At 47.5% G+C, this 18,871-nt stretch overlaps 1 protein-coding gene across 1 annotated transcript in view; it reads right to left on the bottom strand.

Moving 5' to 3' along the window:
- Positions 1-18,871, bottom strand: part of cdc42bpaa (CDC42 binding protein kinase alpha (DMPK-like) a) — a 94,623-nt gene that overhangs the window by 39,751 nt on the left and 36,001 nt on the right. The window contains exons 6-16 of the mRNA XM_042071572.1: positions 11,589-11,682; positions 8,407-8,607; positions 5,790-6,035; positions 5,491-5,570; positions 4,538-4,698; positions 3,674-3,796; positions 3,153-3,286; positions 2,178-2,420; positions 1,624-1,734; positions 1,228-1,481; positions 378-483 (exon numbers count right to left, since the gene is read on the bottom strand). Coding sequence (XP_041927506.1) covers positions 378-483; positions 1,228-1,481; positions 1,624-1,734; positions 2,178-2,420; positions 3,153-3,286; positions 3,674-3,796; positions 4,538-4,698; positions 5,491-5,570; positions 5,790-6,035; positions 8,407-8,607; positions 11,589-11,682 — 1,753 coding nt within the window. The remainder of the gene's footprint in view (positions 1-377; positions 484-1,227; positions 1,482-1,623; positions 1,735-2,177; positions 2,421-3,152; positions 3,287-3,673; positions 3,797-4,537; positions 4,699-5,490; positions 5,571-5,789; positions 6,036-8,406; positions 8,608-11,588; positions 11,683-18,871) is intronic.

Raw genomic sequence — 18,871 nt, forward strand, 5'->3', positions numbered from 1 at the left:
TCTGTGTGTATTCTGTGTGTGTGTGTGTGTGTGTGTGTGTGTGTGTGTGTGTGTGTGTGTGTGTCTTGGACTGCTGGACACATCAAGGCAACACAGACACTCCGCAGAAACAATGAGAACACCATTAGAGCCTGTCTGTACACACACACACACACACACTTCAAGAGTCTGTCTGCACACACACACAGACACACACACACAAAGAGTCTGTGTGCTCTCAACCTCAGAGTGGAAAATGGCTGTAAAAGGGTGCGCGCGCACGCGCGCACACACATCTGCACAGAGTGCTGCAGCTGAGAGCTCTCATTCACACACACATACACAATACAGTTGCTGAAGGTGTGTATAAGTGTGTGTGTGTTTTGTTGTTGTCTTACCTTGTCGAGTTCGCTGGAGAGCTTCTTGTTGTCCTCGGTGAGCAGGACCCTTTCCCTCTCATACTTCTGCTTGTAGTCCGTTTCAAACTCCTCACGCTCACTTTGGCTACAGGACACACACACCGATGGACAGTTACACACACACACACACACAGTACGTAAATACACTGACAGAGCAATGAGACACCTTATATACACACACACCCTTCATCAACAAATCATACAAGCACCCTTTTGATACCAAATCATACAAGCCTTAATGGCATTCCTCTATAAAACCCCCATAATAAAACACAATGTGTGTGTGTTTATTAGTAGCGCAGGTCTCAGGTGAGCTAAGGGTCACCACACTCACATAACACTGTTTTCATTAGCATCAGAGATGCTAATAAAACCCTGTGTCATGATTGGCTAACCTCTGCCATAAAGCTACCGCTTACTGTAGTAAACCAACAGTGGGCATTACACTCAAGGTACACAAGGTCACTAGAGGGTGAAGTTGAGAAACAGAATCACATCTGGCCAGAATCAGAATCTGGTCATTCTCGGTCTTTGTCGCTGACAACAACTTTACAGACGTGGCGACACAGTTTACGTTGCTGAAGTTTACCGTTTCAATTACACTTTACTCATATATATATATATATATATATATATATATATATATATATATATATATTACACACACACACACATACATACATACATACATATATATATTGTGTATAGTGCTGTTATACTGAAGTGTACAGTGCTATGTGTAAATTCCTTCATATCAGTGTACACATACTGTACATTAATGTGTCCAAGTGCCCCTGATGTGCGTGACGACGTGTCTACTGTGTCTGACCTTTCTCGGCGCGTCTTCTCCAGCTTGTCTTTGAGCACCAGGATCTCCTTGCTGAGCGCCACCTGCTGGGCATCAGCATCGTGCAGCTCCTTCTTCAGGTTCTTCAGCTCGCTGGTGTACTGCGCCTCGCGACGCACCAACTCTTCCTCGTGCAGGACCGTCTGCTTCTCAAGGTCGCCACGGAGACGGCCCAGCTCCTGCTGCTGCTCGGGGGCCGACGACGACACGCTCGGAGTGCGACCCATCTGCTTCTGCTGCTCCACACACACACACACAGACACACACACACACACTCGTCAAGCTCATCCAGACATTTTCAATACACTCTGTGTGTGTGTGTGAGTGTGTGTGTGTGAGTGTATGGGTGTGTTTGTGTGTGTGTGTGTGAGTGTGTACCTTCATCATCTCCAGCTCCTCCTCTAGCTGTCTGCTGTACTGTTCGCTTCGTTCTCTCAGTTTCTTCTCCTTCTGGGCCTCCGCAGCCTGCTCCTCAGCCTGTGCTTCCAGCTGACACACACACACACACACACCCACAAATTGATTGTTAAACAAACAATCAAATAAAACACAAGAAGATATCCACAGGCACGCCCTTTTAAAACAAGTCTTTACAAACACAGTTAAGCATTCCCCTACAATCAGCCGGTAAAACACTCGGGAGTCATTCACTTGCAATCAGAACAAAATTTATATTAGCGCACCCAATACGTTTTACAGTGAAGGGCGGACCTCACTAACCACCACCAATGGGTAGCACTCTGTCCACCTGGGAATGCGCCAGATCGCTCACCACACACCAGCTTGAGGTGGAGAGTGAGGGGATGAATTAGTGAATTAGTGGTGAATTAGTCGCTCACCACACACCAGTGGCTCACCACAACACTGCTAGTCATTCGCCCGCAATCAGAGCAAAAGGGCACTGTGGCCAAACACCACATCACTTCTCCCACCTCCTTCTTGGCCCTCTCGGTCTTGCGTACGTCCTGGCGGATGGCCTCCATCTTCTGCCCCAGGGCCTCCATCTCCTCCTCCTTGTCGCGGAGCTGGCGGGCCAGGCGCTGCTTGGTGGAGCGCAGGTCGGTCAGCTTCTCGCTCATCTCCGAGAACTCCTGCATGGCCAGCTTCCTCTGGCTGTGCGCCTCTTTCAGGTCCTTACCCTGAGACTTCACACGCTCACTCTGCTCCGCCAGCTCCTGAACACACACACACGCACACACAATACATATATAAATATATATGTAATATATAATGAACACACATATACATACACACACACACACACACACTTAATATAAATATATATACAATATATAATGTACACACATACACACACAGGCAAATATGCAGGTAGATATCCACATCTAAAAAACACACACACACACACACTTTTCACATACCAGCAAGATAGCATATTTAGCCTGTATAGGGGTTGTTTGTGTTAGGTTAAACTAATCACTTTCATAAACAAAATAGTTTTTATACTCCTCTTCCGCTTTGCCAGTAAGTGTACCCACTGTAGGTTGGGGTGCTTATTAATATTCATCATTCCAGATTGCTGGTGATTCCCGTATTGGCCCTTTCTGAGTGGCATTAATAACAGCAGGCAGGCAGGCAGGAGGGCCAGAGCAGCAGTAAATACACCAATAACAGCTCCATGGACTTCATTACATTTGAAGAGGTCTCATTTGCATCTTCCCAGAACTTAAAGTTCATCAGAGGTAAAGACTGTACTGTAGGGACTGGAAAGAGCAACACCTTTTCTTTTCTATTTTACACAGACACACACACACACACACACACAGACACACGCACGCACAACACAACACAACACACGTACGCACAGACTGCACATAAAAACACAATGTGTACACACCACACATGCGCACACACACACACACACACACACACACACAGTGAGTCTTGACCTTCTGTATGTCGTCCCTCTCCTGTTTGATGCTCTTGATCTGCTTCTCGAGTGAGCGCAGACGCTGGGACGACTCCTCCAGGTCCCGCCTCGCCGCGCCGGCCTGCTCCAACTGCTGCTCCAAGTGACCCGAGTCTGAAGACAACAAACACCACAACCGGCCAATCAGGGGCCGAGCACAGCAATCAGCCAATCAGAGACTGAGTACAGTCTGACATCACAATTACCAAGCCAATCAACAGCTGACCTTGAACAAAACAACCATCCAACCAACCAACGCATCAACAATCAGGTATAGTGTGACAACATACTGTATACAATTGTAAGGTTACAATTGTAACTTCAAAGTATGTAACAGCTGAACATTTTTAAACTATCCTTGTATAAAGGAAGAACCCAAATGAATCCCCTGGTATACATGTTAAAACGAATATGTGTGTGTGTGTGTGTGTGTGTGTGTGTGTGTGTGTGTGTGTGTGTGTGTGTGTGTGTGTGTGTGTGTGTGTGTGTGTGTGTGTGTACCTGCAATCTGTTTCCTCAAGCTCTCGATCTCCTCCTTGAGGCCGCGGATCTCAAACTCCTTGGTGGTGCTGACGGGTCCGTCTCCACTAGAGTACTGCAGGGCCTGCACCGTCTTAGTGGCCTCTGGAGGAGGAGGAGGAGGAGGAGGAGGAGGAGGAAGAAGAAGAAGAAGAAGAGGAGGAGGAAGAGGAGGAAGAGGAGGAGGAGGAGAAGGAAGAAGAAGAAGAAGAGGAAGAAGAAGAAGAAGAGGAAGAAGAAGAGGAGGAGGAAGATGAGGAGGAAGATGATGAAGATGAGAAGGAGGAACAGAGGGGATACAACAACAGTATTGAGGCTTCAACTGATAACAACATAACAATAAGACTACTGCACTACCAACCCTCTACTCCATATCTGCCCTCTCCCACCCTTGTTCCCTCTACCAGATGCCCTGCGGCGCGCTGTGATGTCTCGTCCCCGGCTGATTAGCGCTAAGCCCACCACACAGGGCCGGCGATGCGACAGTCAAACGCGACGGTGGAATTCTGCTAATCGCTTAACTACACACATTACTAGCGACACGATCACCCATCGATTCAGTGGAGATACACTGACCAAACAGCTGTTTTCTATTATGACACATCAAAATCGCCCTGAAAAATAGAAAGGGGCGGAGTAGAGCGATGCGACGGCTGTCAATCCACTTGCCGTATGCATAGATAGATAGATAGATAGATAGATACATTATTGATCCCCAAGGGCAAATTCAAGCCAAGCGGAAATTCAAGACGAAATTCAAGGGGAAATTGCCCCATTCACTTCAATACATTCTATTTCATTTTGTCGGTCAGCGTGGCGTCGCCGGCCGCGTGCGGAGGTCTGTACCTTGCAGTTTGCGGCTGAGCTCGAGCTTCTCCTGCTCCAGCCTGCGCAGCCGTCGCTCGTAGGCCTCCACCGCCAGGCTCTCCTCCAGGCTGCGCTGCACCCCGACGTCCATCGGGCCCGGGCCCCCCCACTCACGCAGACAGCCGCGGTCCGACAGCGAGCTGGGGGAAGAGGACACGGGGTCAGGGGTCATGAGGTAGAAGGTGAGGGGTCACATACAGGTTAGAGGATGTGGCGTTACACTAACAGAGACAATAGCAGTGAGTCAAAAAGGGAGATCCAAGGTCTAACAAGAGCCAAGGAGCAGGACCGGAGCACTCAATGCTTTAACGTGTTTTTATTTGTGCAAACTAATGCTTAACGTGTGTGTGTGTGTGTGTGTGTGTGTGTGCGTGTAAGAGACCTTATTGCATTTTGAGGTCTCTAGTCCTTCCAACCATCACACACGCATACATACACACCATCATACACAGGGAAGCTAAAGTTCAGTGAACATGGAGGTGACTACATCAAAGAAGGCAGTTCCAAATAGATCACACACACACTCTCTCTCTCTCTCTCTCTCTCAATATCCACTCTCTCCTTCCTCCAAGAGCGGTCTTTACTGTCTGTCGACTGAGTGCTCTCTAAAGCATCACATCCTGTCTCGCTTCACTGCCCTATCCATCTCGACAGTTTTTGTGTGTGTACACACGTGTGTGTGTGAGTACACGTATGTGCATTAATGAATGTTTATGTGAGTGTACATCAACTGCCTCCAGCTGTCTGCCATATGAGTGAGTGAGTGAGTGAGTGAGTCCGTCCGTCCGTGAGTCTGTCTGTCTGAGTGTGAGTCTGTCTGTCTGTCTGTCTGTGAGTGAGCCTGCCTGCATCTGTCTGCCTGTCTCCGGATGTAAATGTCTGTCTGTCTGTCTGTGTGTGTAAATGTGTTTGCGTGTGTGTGAGGGGCTCACCAGTTGCTGGTGTAGGTGAAACCCACAAAAGGAAGGTGGTGTCCAGAGAAGGCGGTATGAGAGGGAGGGGGCATGGTCTCCTGCAGGGGGCAAACAACAATAAACAAACAGAAAATAAACAACACTGTACTACCTTCACTTATATCTATGTCTAACGATCAGCTGCAATAATATATCTGAAGGCTATATTCCTCAGATGTACACAATGTTCATGTCGACACACACCGCAGTTGCACTGGTCAGTGTATTTCCCTCAATTAATTTCAGTCTCAGCCTCGAACACACACACACACACTCACCGTGTTCTTGAGGCAGTCGTCCTCCACATCGAAGTTGGATGTGTCGGACGGGCTGCTGACCTCGGGGATGTAGGGGGCCTCACAGTTGCGGATGTTGTCCCAGTCGATGCCTGTGAAGAAAGGGTGCTGCTTGAAGTCCTGCAGGCCGTTCTGGCCCAGACGATGCTCTCGGCTGCAGATCAGCCGCCGGATCAGGTCCTTGGCGTCCTCAGACGCCTCCGACTGCGCTGGGAACTGGAACCGCTCCTGGAGGGAGACAGCGCACGCACACACACACACACACACACACACACACACACACATCAGAGGTGTGGCACTGAGAGCCAACAGATTTAATGACAAACATATAAACCTTTACTATAATATTCTCCTTCCAAAAACAGAACTTAAAAAAAAAACAAAAAAACACCTGATTTATGAACTGATTTATAAATGAATGCAATTTGTAAACAAAAGTGCCTGAGATGACAGATTTATAATGAGCTTGCTTTACTTATTACTTTCTGGTTATAGGAACACCCTTACGCCGTGTTGAACAGCTTCACCCGCTACGGTCACAAACATGAGCTCATCTATTCATTAGATAGTCCAGAGATTCTCATGCCTGTGAATCCAGTGACGCTACCAGGTTATAGGAACTTCATATGAACAGGACGTTTCATGGTTTTGATGGTCGGTCATGGGTGAGACAGCTCTACCACCACACTGTGCAATAATGGTCTTTATCCATCCCTCCATCCATCCCTCCATCCATCCATCTATCTATCTATCCATTCATCCATCCCTGTCCTGTGATCCTCAGCCTGTGAGGCCAGTGATGCTGCAGTGTCTGTTTTTGCTTCTGGGTCAAATCAGCTGTGCATCTGCAGATGTGTTCCACTTAGATGAGTTTGTATGTAGGCCAGTGTGTGTGTGTGTGTGTGTATGTATATGTATATATATGTGTGTGTGTGTGTGTGTGTGTGTGTGTGTGTGTGTGTGTGTGTGTGTGACCTCCTGCCTTCTCCTCTCTGTATGCCCCAATTCAAATGCTCTTAATCTAAGAGTATAGATAGACTAGAGTACTATCTAACCATTTTCTTACAGTTTTCTCTTCACCAGTCACATTTGTATTTTAACACCATGTGCTCTCTAAGAAAGTGGCCAACACCATTACCCATATTCAAACTACTAGTCTCCTTACTGATGCTTAGTCAGTCAGTCTAGTTGCTCTACCAACACTATATAAATATAAATATGCTTTATAAATAAAATGTATTATTATTATTATTATTACTTATTTATTTTCGATCTACAGTTTGTGCACATTATCTGTCTAAATAACAAATCTGCCCCCAATAGGAATGGCAAGCGTCATAGCGACGCAGGAAGCAGAGAAAGAGTGGCCTGGATCTGAAGTTGTCTCTTTTCAGAGGACATTGTAAAGGCAAAAGGCAGGAGACTGCGAGGACTCCTGAGACGTGCTGTGGTCTGAGGCGCTCTGAGACTGAGGGGTTTTAAATTAGACATGGGCAATTAACAGACATCTCACAGAGCAGCTTGGGTTCTGCATGGGTTTATTTGTGTGGGGGGTAATCACTCTGCTGGTTAGAGGCCGTAAGGCTCTAATTAACTTTAGATAAAGGGACAGAAATCCTCGTCGTCACACATAGTTTAAAAAGAAACAAAAGCATCAGCAGTTAGAGAGAAAACAGAGAGACTGATCTCATTCTGTGTTCATCAGCAGTTAGAGAGAAAACAGAGAGACTGATCTCATTCTGTGTTCGTCTCCGAGCAGACCACGCGTCATGCCGATGACTCCCGAGTCCCCACCAATCACAGCTCTACGTTTTGACCTGACTGGAAGGGAACTACTCCACTCCTCAGCATTTCCATTTATTCATTTAGCAGACCCTTTCATCCACACAAGTGTCACATGTTACATGTGTCAATTACATTACAAGGGCCACTGTCCCCGGAGCAACTCAGGGTTAAGTGCCTTGCTCATAGGCACAGCTGTGGAAACCAGAAATTGAACCCACAACCCACCAGCATGCTAGCCCAGCTCCTTAGCCACTACACTACTTCTGCACGCTAGCCCAGCTCCTTAGCCACTACACTACTTCTGCACGCTAGCCCAGCTCCTTAGCCACTACACTACTACTGCATGCTAGCCCAGCTCCTTAGCCACTACACTACTGCATGCTAGCCCAGCTCCTTAGCCACTACGCTACCACCACCCCATACTTCAGCAGGACCCTAGGACCGTTTATCCCAATCCCTGAATTAGTGAAACACACAGCAGACAGTGAACACACATTGAGGTGAAGCACACACTAATCCGGTGCAGTGAGCTGCCTGCATCAACAGCGGCGCTCGGGGAGCAGTGAGGGGTTAGGTGCCTTGCTCAAGGGCACTTCAGCCGTGGATGTGAGAAAGCAGTGCTCAACCACTTCCCCCACCCACATTTTTCCTACTGGTCGGGGATCGAACCGGCAACCCTTCGGTTACAAGCCCGATGCCCTAACCAGTAGGCCACGGCTGCCCCATTTGGATGCTAAAAGAATTCAACGATACTAAAAGAATACAACAGCACTTAAAAAGGGGGGTGGTGGGTTGGGGGTGGGGGGTCACTCACCTTGTGGTTCATGATCTTGCCGTAGGTCTCCACGAGGGACTCTGCATAGAAAGGGGTCTCCCCGTAGAGCATCTCGTACATGCAGACGCCCAGTGACCACCAGTCACACTCGGGCCCATAGCGCCCCTTCCCCTCCTCCATGGCCTGCAGGATCTCTGGGGAGATGTAGTCGGGGGTGCCCACCGCCACAGACGACTGCACCTGGAGAAGGGGGGGGGGGGGGGGTGGAGTCATCAAGGAGAGAGAGATCAAGGGACAGGGAGAAAAACAGGGAGAAAGAGGGACAGAGTAAAAAAAGATATAAGAAAGAAGGGAAGGAGACAGAGGTGGTGAGAGAGGGCAGGGGAGGGGGAGAGAGGAGAGAGAGAGAGAGAGAGAGAGAGAGAGAGAGAGAGAGAGAGAGAGAGAGAGAGAGAGAGAGAGAGAGGGGGAAGGAGAGGGGGAGGAAGAGAGAGAAAGAAAGAGTCAGGCTGGAGTCTTAGTTATGGTCCATCACTCAAATCAGCATTGCTCAAGCAGTGACAGTTCCCAAAGCAGAGAGGAGAGGGGCCAGGGACACACATACACTGTCACACACACACACACACCCTGAGGCTGCTGGCAGATTATAACACGCCTACTAAGTCTTTAAATAGCCCCTTGATGAGAAGTGAAGTGTGTTATGCGACTGGAGAGATGATGAATTGACATGACATGACGCTCGTGCGTGCGTACGTGCCCAAGTTCCAGCCTTAACCTAACATGATTACATTTCAATTCTAACATGATTACATTTCAATTAACCAGATTACCAACTGATTTGAAATCTATGCTCATGCCTTGAGGTAGTTGCTGAATATGGGACAGAACTAAAACCTCTCTGATGTTATTGGATGAGACTCCCTAAAACCAGAGAGTCAGCGTTGCTCAAGGGGAGCTATATTAAGCACCTCCCCCAGAGGGTAAGTTACCGGTAATCAATAATCACAGAATGTGCTGTCTGGTAGGTACTTAGGTACTTTACTTTATTGTCCCCGTAAGGAAACTGTTTTTTTTGAGTGAGTACAACATAGAACATGGTGTCAGTGGTGGTAGTCAGACTCATAACCTTAGAGTTAAGCAACATTTAGACAGGAAGGGACCATTCAGTGTTAATTATATTCAACAACTTGTAGCCAATACAGGCAAAATAACTATTTGTGACAAAACAATATCAATTTTTCAAACAAACTTGTTTGAGACATTAATTGAAAAGGAAAAGACGCACGCCTGAATGGTTAGTCCAGAGACGGTTGATATTAAGGATCTTTGGTTAGTCCAATGCTTTTACTGTACCTCATTATGCAAGTTGGACAACAGCTTTACAGGGCAAGGGAAGAGCACAAGTACTGTACTACGTACTAGATGTCCTGTCCTATTTGCTGATCAGTACAGTGAGCAATGAACGCATTTCCTCTCCGAGGCTGCAGCAGCGCATGTAGTAAAAGTGTCTGTACGCACATTTGAGTGCATATGTGTGTGTGTGTGCGTGCCTACTAGTATTCACATTAGCGTGCATGTGTGCACTGTAAGAGCACTATGTGTGCGTCTGTTACTGTTCTGCTTGTGCTTACATGCGTGTGCGTGTGAGCATTCACATTGGTGTGCAGTGCACTGTATGGGAGTGTGTATGCGTGTGTATATTTGTGTGTGTGTGCGTGTTCTTAGGGGATGGAATGTGACTGGATAGGCTCTTGGAACAGATGTGTGCAGCTGCACTTCAGACACACACACAAACTCCCGCAAGCTGACATACTAAACTTGGAGGCGAAGGGGTGATGATGAGGTTGGGGGGGTGGAGGTTGAGAATATCCTGATGAGATCTGTTTATGACCTGCCAAAAAGGAGAGGCTGCATCCAAGCGATAACTCAAGCTGGCTTCCGAGCACTTAGCAACACGCCATCTGCAAATAAACACGTCCATCCCTTCTCCCACGTCGCACTCTTCAAATTTACAACCGCTTATGCTAAATGCTAATCAGCTGCTCAGCTCAGGGGCTGTGAAATACGTCCCCCCCTGCTGCAGGGTCACAGAGAGTTGCAGCCACGTGACGTCAGGGAGAGTGCGAACGGTACAATCATACGGAGACTCTGAAACGTATGGTGGCAGAACCTGTACCGACGGCAGAGAGTCTGAACCGTATGACGGCAGAGAGAGTCTGAACCGTATGACGGCAGAGAGAGTCTGAACCGTATGACGGCAGAGAGAGTCTGAACCGTATGACGGTAGAGTTGGAATTGCATGATGGCAGCGAGTTTGTAGCACTGAGAGTGAAGACCGTAGGCTACTGGGTCTGTGAGGGGCCGTTCCTGCACTCTGGGAATGTTCATGCAGCCTCTCTCTCCCTCTCTCTCTCCTTCCTGTGGGTTTATGTGCGCTCCCTCTCTCTCTCTCTCTGAGGTCATCACCTTTGTGTGCCTGCTGTGCAATTAGGCTTGTTCCCAGGCGTTCACAAATAGCGCACGTTTTCACACGCTTACACGATGTCCCCCCCCCCCCCCCCCCCCGTCTCCCCCATCTCCCTTTTCCTCTCTTCTCGTCTTCAGCAGAGCACACATCCCTGTGGCCTGGTCTGACCCCGTCAACAGGAAGCCATGCCTTTAAATAGGAAGGTGGGGAAGCCTGTGGTCGGCACGCTAGGCAGGGCTGCTGTGTGTGCAGCCTCCCTATGGCAGGAGGGAAGGGACATAAAGAAAAGAACCAGGGCAGTACACCAGGGGTAAGATCTGCTCGTAGAAAAAGGGGAATTTCCACATCGTAGCAGGGGTGTTAACCCGGCTTTTTGTGATTTATTGCTTCATACAACCAATCATTTAAGCAGACGTCATTTGAATCATTAGAAGACGCCATTTCATTGGTTATCGCCTGACTGTGGAGTTGAACCTGTGACCTCTTCCTATGGCCTCACCAGTTGAAGAGAATCAATGAATCAATGAATCTGAATCAATGTTATTCCAATGCATAGCTCGGTCTTAGAATATGTAGATGTGTTTGGTCAAAGCGAGTGCAAGCGTGCAAGCATGTGTGTCTGTGTATATATGTGTGTGTATGTGTATGTGTGTGTGTGTGTGTGTGTGTGTGTATGTGTATATATGTGTGTGTTTGTGTGTGTGTGTGTGTATGTGTGTGTGTATATATGTGTGTGTGTGTGTGTGATCCTCACCGTGCCATCCTCCATTAGTTTGAGGCAGGAGCCGAAGTCTGCCAGGCGGATGTGTCCGTTCACGTCCAGAAGAATGTTGTCTGGCTTGATGTCCCTGAGGGCCGTAAAGACACACACACACACACACACACAGATCAGTCAAGTCAACCACAAGATTCTATCCAAACATCACAGGAAAGAGATCCTCTCCATCCGTTGTGAATTTGGAATGCCAGAGAAGCAAAACAAAAGCAGAGGAGTATCTGACAGTGAGGGAGGTAAGCACAGCAGAAGTAGATGGGAAAAGACAACAGTAATGGCTTCCAGCAGGCCAAGACCAGCACAAAAACTATGCATAATGAATAAAAATAACAGGAATGAAATCCACCACTTTAATAAAAAATTGCTTCACAAATGGCGAATACCATCCCGGACAAATGGAAAACAAAAAGCACAAATGACATTAAGAAGGAACAGTCAACAAGAACAATGTGGCCTTGGGGTGGAGAGAAGGGGAGGTGGGGAGGCGCGCACACACACACACACACACACACACACACACACATCCTGAAACACATTCCCTGAAAAACCTGTCCAAACAAACACGCATCACGTTAAAAATGTACAGGGCTGGGTTCTAAATATGTATCTGTGTTTACACCAGAGAGAAGCTTGAGAAGAAAGCATGGAGAAGGGGGGGGTGCAGTGAGTGTGAGAGGGGGAGAGAGAGCCAGAGAGAAATATCTCTTGAGGAAACTTCCATGTATTCCACCAACACACACACTCTCTCATTCTCACTCAGAGGCACACCAGCCCAACACTGAAGGCAGCACACACAGACATAAACACACAGGGAACGGGAGACGGTAGGACGCATACTAATCACACTACAACGGCCGATATAGGATCCTCTGTCTTTTTCTCTCTCACTCTGCAGGTTATTGACACACACATGCTCACATGCTTGATGTCTGATTACTCAACTGGAGTCAGTTATCTAAGCACACGCCACGCAAGCATCTTCTTAATAGGCACACACACACAAACACACAGATGGCCTTGATGGCTTCCTCCATCACGCCATGTTCTTTCATAAGCTTCCAATACACTTTACAAGGAAAGCGAGAGCTCTGAACACACACTCGATCCAGCTGCGAGCTCCGCTCACAGGAAGCGCGAGAGCCAAACACAGCAGCCGGAGAGTGGCGAGAGGCCTCTTCCTTATTCCACATACACAGAGCAGCCTGCAGGGAGCAGCAAGCAGCCTTACTCATGAGAGCAGATACACACACACACAGTCTGCAGAGAGCAGCAAGCAGCCTTACTCATGAGAGCAGATACACACACACAGTCTGCAGAGAGCAGCAAGCAGCCTTACTCATGAGAGCAGATACACACACACAGTCTGCAGAGAGCAGCAAGCAGCCTTACTCATGAGAGCAGATACATACACACACACACAGTCTGCAGAGAGCAGCAAGCAGCCTTACTCATGAGAGTAGATACATACACACACACACACACACACAGAGAGCCTGCAGAGAGCAGCAAGAGGTCATGTAATCACTCCAAATACGCAGTCTGTAAAGGTACCTTCATCATTAGATCTACAGAATGAAAGACTCTACACACACACGCAAACACACAGACAAACAAGTAGAAATAGGGACAAGCGACAGATGAGACTGATTATCTACAGTTCAGCAAGGACAACCAATCTCTACATTAAGCAATTTAGAAATGGATGAATAAAGCTAAGGCATCGACACACATTAATCATCAGAATCATAATATCTTAAAAAAGAATACCAAGAGCAGTGTCTGTAAACCCGGCCCAACAGGTGAACTCTGTAGGTGTGTTCAGACACAAAGAATGTAGGCTAATGACTAGGGGTGTCACGATTCTCCAAATCCTCGATTCGATGTAATTTTCGATTTTAAAATCAAGATTCGATTCGATTTGATTTTCGATCTTTTTTTAAATATTACTATTAATGCATTCCTTATATGTTATTTACTCTTTTTGGCCTGTTCCTTTTCTGTTTCGGGGGGCTTTTATTTTGAAACCGCTTTTTATTTTGAATCCGTTCCAACCGCGAGGTTGTAATGTAAACAGAACTAACATTAGGCTAAAACAGAGACGTGAACATAGTGGAATGAAACAACACAGAATGATAATTTGATTGTTTCAGCACACTCCGAAGAGACCCATGGTTAGTGTTCATAGAATATGTACTTATCAATGCGCATTTTAAGCCTTAAAGTAACTTTGGACTGTAACTAGATCATCTTTTCACTTGTTAAGTTGAGTAGGCTAAGTTAGTTTTAATTGACGTGAATGAACGAATACTTCCACACCGGTGATTTCAAAGTAGCAAGAGGGGCTTTGATTTCGGTAGGTTGATATGTATATTTTAACTTGCTGCAGCCTAAAATTAGAGGAGTGTTGACGCTGCAGTTCAGCACGTGCGTGTGTGTTTGTGCGTCTTGGCATACATGCTGGACGTGACATTGGGGGTGTGGCTGCATTGTCGATTCTACTTTTAAGTTCGAGATTGAGATGTAATTTCGATCAATTTCGATATAAAATCGAAATCGTGACACCCTTACCTCCTGCGGGCACTGGACAGTCCTTTCTATGTCTGTATATATGTATGTGTGTTTGAATGTACTCTCTTATGTAATATGTTGTGTGTGTCTAGAACTTTATTTTACACCGGTGGGCAAGACAGAGCGAGGGAGAGTACCCCAAAGGACTCCAAACAGCTCAGGGAACACTCAGCTGCCCAGCTATTGGTCAGCGAGGATTCTAGCTTGGTGATAATGGTCTAGAGAAGCTTGGCTTTGTGCTCTTAAGCCACTGATCCATTAGGTTGCCAGGCCTGTTGTGATTGGCTGATGATGCACTTGTTAGCCTCACTGCCATTGGTCAGAGGGATTTCCAGCTCTGTGAATGGTGGTAAGTAGGACTGTGAGCTGTTCCACATCTCACCTGCCTCTGGGGCAAATCTAGCTCAAATAAGGCAACGGTATGCCCCAGATACAGGCCTGGGATCTGATCCTGGGTCAGACTTCACAAACTCCTGCTGCTGGATGAGTGAGGGCAGCATAGGGAGAGGAGTAGAGGAGAAGAGAGGAGTAGAGAGGAGAGGAGTAGAGAAGAGAAGAGGAGTAGAGAAGAGAGGAGAGGAGTAGAGGAGGAGGCAGAGAGAAGTAGAGAAGTGAGGAGAGGAGTAGAGGAGTAGAAAAGAGAGGAGTAGAGAAGAGAAGAGTAGAGAAGAGAGGAGTAGAAGAGAGGAGAAGAGAAGAGGAATAGAGAAGAGAGGAGTAGAGAAGAGAAGAAGAGAGGAGTAGAGAAGAGTAAAGAAGAGAGGAGTAGAAGAGAGGAGTAGAGGAGGAGGCAGAGAGAAGTAGAGGAAGAGGCAGAGGAGAAGAGGAGTAGATGAGGAGTAGAGGAGGAGGCAGAGAGAAGTAGAGAAGAGTAGAGGAGGAGGCAGAGAGAAGTAGAGAAGAGAAGAGAGGAGTAGAGGAGGCAGAGAGGAGAAGAGAGAGAGGATAAAAGAATAGAGTAAAGAGACAAGTAGAGAGAGAAGGAGGTAGAGAGAGGGAGAAGGGAGAGAGGAGGTAGAGAGAGGAGGAGGAACAGACAGGAGAAGAGAGACAGGTAGAGAGGAGCATAGGGAAAGAGAGAGAGTGGTAGAGAGAAGAGTAGAGAGAGAGAGAGAGAAAGAAAGAGAGAGAGAGAGAGAGAGAGAGAGAGAGAGAGAGAGAGAGAGAGAGAGAGAGAGAGAGAGAGAGAGAGGAAAAGATTGTGGTGGAGAGAGATGAGGAAGTAAACACTCTGGGAAAGAGGGGAGTGGAGAGAGTCAATGAGGCAATAAGTCTGGGCAGAAAAAATACACCAGAAAATAACAAATTAATGTGCCGTTTCATTGTTCTTTCTGCTCCGACAACCCTATATCTAAACTGCCATGTGAACAAAATAAATTAAAGCAACACCAAAGAGTTTTTTGTACCTTAAAATAATGTTTCCAAAATCGTTTCAGTGGTTCATCAACTCGTAACAGGGTAAACGGCACTTTCTGCATTCGCTTCGCGGCCCTCTATCAGCTATAACCGCACTATGTAAGTTTGCCGGATCGGGTAGCAGATCTGTAGTTCTATGGAACGAGACATAAGAAACTACAAATTTGACTTGCATCTGATGTCGCAATACATATACTTTCATAAATCGTGCAACATATTCTACCTTGTCTGTGGACATTGTTATTTGCAAAGCTGGTGCTGGATAAACAAATAGTGCGTGCGACAGAGGAAAAGTTCTTTGGTGTTGCTTTAAATGTTTGACTTTGAAACCAATTTGAATTGAGACATGAGAGGCTTTGACTTTGGGCTGTGGAGTGGAGTTGTGAAGTGAGAGGAGGCTGCGCCCCAACCCTTTGGGCTCCCCTCGTCAGCTCCGTCATTAGGCCGCCTGTTTATTTGTTCTTCTCTCAGAGGCAGAGAACACAGGCCGCTACTGAGAACGCCTGGCAGAGAACACAGGCCGCTACTGAGAACGCCTGGCAGAGAACACAGGCCGCTACTGAGAACGCCTGGCAGAGAACACAGGCCGCTACTGAGAACGCCTGGCTGCCGCTTTGGTTCTGCCACTCTCCAGCACATGGGGAGCAGAGAGGGAGTGGAGACCACAGAGAGGAGAACAGGAGAGAAGAGAGGAGAACAGGAGAGAAGAGAGGAGAACAGAGAGGAGAAAAGGAGAGCAGAGAGGAGAAGAGGAGAGAGGAGAGAGGAGAAGAGGAGAGCAGAGAGGAGAAGAGGAGAAAAGGAGAGAGGAGAGGAGAAGAGGAGAAAAGGAGAGAACAGAGAGGAGAAAAGGAGAGAAGAGAGAGGAGAAAAGGAGAGAAGAGAGGAGAAGAGGAGAGAGGAGAAAAGGAGAAAAGGAGAGAACAGAGAGGGGAAAAGGAGAGAAGGAGGAGAACAGAGAGGAGAGAAGAGAGGAGAAGAGGAGAGAGGAGAGGAGAGAGGAGAGGAGAAAAGGAGAGAGGAGAGAGGAGAAAAGGAGAGAAGAGAAAAGGAGAAAAGGAGAGAACAGAGAGGAGAGAAGAGAGGAGAAGAGGAGAGAGGAGAGGAGAGAGGAGAGGAGAAAAGGAGAGAGGAGAGAGGAGAAAAGGAGAGAGGAGAGGAGAAGAGGAGAAAAGGAGTGCAGAGAGGAGAGGAGAAGAGGAGAAAAGAGTAAGCAGAGAGCAAAGAGGAGAAAAGAGAGAGGAGAAAGGAGAAAAGGAGGGAGGAGAAAAGGAGTGAGCAGAGGAGAAAAGGAGAGAGCAGAGGAGAGGAGAACAGGAGAGAACAGAGAGGAGAACAGAAAAAAAGGAATAGTGCAAGAGGAAAAGTTAAAGAGCGAGATGTAGGAGGAAATAGAGGGAGAGAACAGAGGGAGGGAGCTACTGAGAGCGTCAAGATGCTTCTCTGCCACTGGGGGAGTAGAGCAGAGAATGAGACAGGGCCGCAGAGAAACACAATAGCGAGGTGAAAAGAAAAGGAGAGAGAGAGAGAGAGATACATAGAGGAGGGGTGAGAGGAAGAGAGAAGAGGGATGGGGAGAGAGAGAGAGAGACAGAGAGAGAGAGAGAGAGAGAGAGAGGAGAGAGAGAGAGAGAGAGAGAGACAGAGAGAGAGAGACAGAGAGAGAGAGAGAGAGAGAGAGAGAAATATGGAAAGCATTCCAGCACATGATGGGGAGAGAAAGAGGATGGGAGAACAGAGAAGAGGGATGGGAAGATGGGAGGATTAAGAGAGAGAGAGAGAGAGAGAGAAAAGGAGAGAAAGAGGAGGGGTGAGAGGAAGAGAGATGGGAGGATGAGAGAGAGAGAGAACGAGAGAGAACAAGAGACAGAGTTAAGAATGGGAAGACAGAAAGGAGAGATGGAAAGATGAGGAAAGAAAGGAGGCATAGAGAGATGGAGAGAACAGAAGCCAGTGAGCTGTCTTGAGCAGTTGAATTATTCCAGAAAAACATTGCTGTCCTATTGCTCTGTGCAGGAAATGTGATTTAGGGCTCATCCCAGGAACTCTTGCGTAACCGCATCGGTCATATTCTGTTTTTATGTTTATTTTTCTCTCTCGACAGTAAGAAAGGGGAGGAGAGAGAGACGGGGAGGATTTGGCAGGTCGTCTGGAGGTCGGGGTAAACCCACAAGTAAAGCCCCCGCCCGACTCCTGAGGGCTAGGAATGAGAGAGGAATGAGGAATTATCAGCGACTTCACAGATCCTTTGCAGGCGAACAAACACGACTCCTGAGAAACAACTCTCAGAGACTCTTCGCATCCTCTAAAAGAACACACACGTGTCTAAGGGTGAATCAAAACAGTGGTGAATGACAGAGACATACACACAACCTCTACAGGCAAACACACACCTAGCTCCTGACTCCTGCTTATCAGACACTTTACACATCCTGTAAGCAAACACATATATCTAACCCCTCACTTCCTGGTCGGGGGGAATCAAAACAGAGAGGACTGATTCTGAGAGAATTCACAGGTCCTTTACACGGCCCCTTACAAGTGGCCTTTTCACCGCCGAGGAGGAAGTCCTGTACACGTCAGGGTGAACTCACTCACACGCCCAGAGAGGAAGAACTCTAAGTCAGTGTGAATGTACGCATCCAGCTCCACACTTTGAGGCTCAGGAAGCCTGGGGCATTGTTGTGTGTGTGCGTGTGTGTGTGTTGCCGTGGACCTGCAGGAAGGGCCCAGCAGGTGTCAAACCCTCCCTGCTCCTGTCGGACAGGAAGTGGCACCGCTAGCAACAGGGGTGCCAACTGATGACATAATTTCCTCTCTGTGCCAAACAGGTGCATTCACCTTCCAACCCGCCACACACAGTCATTATTCTTCAGAGCGTAAGAGATGAAAGGCACTTATCCATCAAACCTACACACCTACACACACACACACACACACCTTCGCTACATGCTTCAAGAGAACATAAAGAAAGAAGAAAGAAAGAAAGAAAGACAAGAAGAAACCCAATCCCCAGGAGGAGGAAGAGAAGCATTAAAATGTGATCAGAGCTCAGTTTCCTCTGCCAGAGACGCATGATGGCACACAGCTGGTGGACACACACACACACACACACACATTCACTCACTTATTCAGTGGAAACAGGGCTGCGCCGAGAGTTTGGATAGGTTGTAACTATGCATAGCAATGAATAACCCAACTAAACATGTGGAAAGACACACACACACACACACAAAGACATGTGCAAGGTCAGGTGTGTGAGTGCATGCGCATTGTGA

The sequence above is a fragment of the Alosa sapidissima genome, chromosome 19 (assembly GCF_018492685.1).
Source record: "Alosa sapidissima isolate fAloSap1 chromosome 19, fAloSap1.pri, whole genome shotgun sequence".
NCBI lineage: Eukaryota > Metazoa > Chordata > Actinopteri > Clupeiformes > Clupeidae > Alosa > Alosa sapidissima.